The sequence below is a fragment of the Dipodomys merriami genome, unplaced genomic scaffold (assembly GCF_024711535.1).
Source record: "Dipodomys merriami isolate MVZ:Mamm:240054 unplaced genomic scaffold, mDipMer1.0.p SCAF_25, whole genome shotgun sequence".
NCBI lineage: Eukaryota > Metazoa > Chordata > Mammalia > Rodentia > Heteromyidae > Dipodomys > Dipodomys merriami.
In genome coordinates, this window is record NW_027203937.1 from 19,868,313 (window position 1) to 19,870,145 (window position 1,833).

The 1,833-nt window shown below is 43.9% G+C and overlaps 1 protein-coding gene across 1 annotated transcript; it reads right to left on the reverse strand.

Moving 5' to 3' along the window:
- Positions 1-326: 326 nt before the first annotated feature.
- LOC138836235 (olfactory receptor 51I2-like) lies at positions 327-1,271 on the reverse strand. Its single transcript, XM_070034728.1, has one exon. It carries the CDS (start codon positions 1,269-1,271, stop codon positions 327-329), a length of 945 nt encoding a protein of 314 aa, XP_069890829.1.
- Between the last annotated feature and the right edge of the window lie 562 nt (positions 1,272-1,833).

Consider the following 1,833-nt stretch of genomic DNA (forward strand, 5'->3'; position numbering starts at 1 on the left):
GATAGTAAGGGAAATTTTTTATTAGAAACAAGTCAGGTGTAAATTGCACATCTTGGCTATAACTTTAAAGATAGAGATTTATTTACAAAAAAGATGATTAAACTTCCAGCTTTCAGTCTGTATAAAAATAGTGTAAGTGGATTTAAAATGTTTAATTTACAACTTATAGCTAGGCTACATCATGTAACAAATTCCATATACACAACAGTACATCCGTATAGAGAAAGAAAACTAAAAGCTCCAACATACCAGCCTGGAACACCCCAACACCAGCAATAACAAAACTCAGAAAGGAATCTGGCATTTCAGAAAACATTCCTCCTTGATCAGAACTTAGGTCTCAATAAGAGTTTGTGTATCCTTCTTCGGATTTCCTTTGTCTTGATGGAGTAGATAATTGGGTTGAGCATGGGAGGCACAAAGAGATAGACCAGGGACATGAACTGGTGCACATACTCAGGGGCCTCCTTTGCAAATCGATGGACCATGGACACACTGAGCATGGGCACGTAGAAGATGAGCACAGCACAGAGGTGAGACACACACGTGTTGAGTGTCTTCAGCCTCTCCTCCCGGGAGGCGATGGCCAGCACAGAGCGCAGAATGAGCACATAGGAGAGGAGGATGAGCAGGGAGTCCACCCCAAAGGCCGAGATGACAATGAACAGGCCGTACATGCTGTTGATCGTGGTGTCACCACAGGGCAGGCGGATCAGGTCTGGGTGCAGGCAGTAGGAATGGGTCAGCACGTTGGCCTTGCAGAAGGGCAGCCTCTTCAGAAGAAAGGAAAGTGGGAAGACCATGCAGAAGCTGCGGACGATGATAGATATGCCCATGTGGGCTACCCGAGCATCCGTGAGCACTGAGGAATAGCGCAGGGGACTACAGATAGCCACATAGCGGTCAAAACTCATAGCCAACAAGATCCCAGATTCCATCCACGAGAAAAAGTGGATGAAAAACATCTGGGCAAGGCAAGCATCAAAAGCAATCTCTGTGGCATGAAAACAAACAGAAGCCAGTACGGTGGGCAACGTGGAAAGAGACACCCCCAGGTCATTGACAGACAGAAGAGACAGGAAGTAGTACATTGGTTGATGTAAACTCTGCTCCTCCTTTATGATAAAGAGAATGAGGGTGTTGCCCAGGATAGAGATGGCATAAAGCAGCAGGAGGAGGGCAGCCAGCCAGTGCTCCAGGTTTTCCATCTCTGGAAAGCCTGTTAATGTGAAGCTGGTGGTGCTCGAGATGTTAGTCCTAAAGCTTTTCATAAGGGTCTCAGAATGGCTTTTAGAGAAATACAAAGAAAATGAGGTCAGACAGTGGAAGTCATGAGCATCAGGAGCAGTCAATGTCTTGGTATAGAACTGACAATGATTTCTGGATACAATTCAAAAGACCATGAGAAGACCAGGAAAAAGAAAGTTACTGGCTGGGAAGGTGGCTCAGTGGTAGAGTGCTTGCCTCACATGTGTGAGGCCCTGGGTTTGATTCCTCAGTACCACATACACAGAAAAAAACAGAAGTGGTGTTGTGGTTCAAACTGAAGAGCTGAGAGACAGAGCCCAAGCCCAGAGTTCAGGCTCCACGACTGACCAAAAAGAAAAAAGAAAGATAAAGAAAGTTATATTTCAAACTACTTACTATCTAGCCATATCTACACATCTGTCATGAACTCCAACACTTGCCTCAGAGAAATTCTTTCTCTGACTCCTTTTTTGGACATTATTCTTTATTCTTCCATGATCATGTTCTTTATAGTAATATATATGTAACATAATATAATCATCATGTTATAATGATGGAAACGATTTTATCTTTCTACAACACTCC

Bases quoted from the DNA above. Each gene is read 5' to 3' on its own strand.
- LOC138836235 (XM_070034728.1), bottom strand. From the start codon at position 1,271: ATGAAAAGCTTTAGGACTAACATCTCGAGCACCACCAGCTTCACATTA.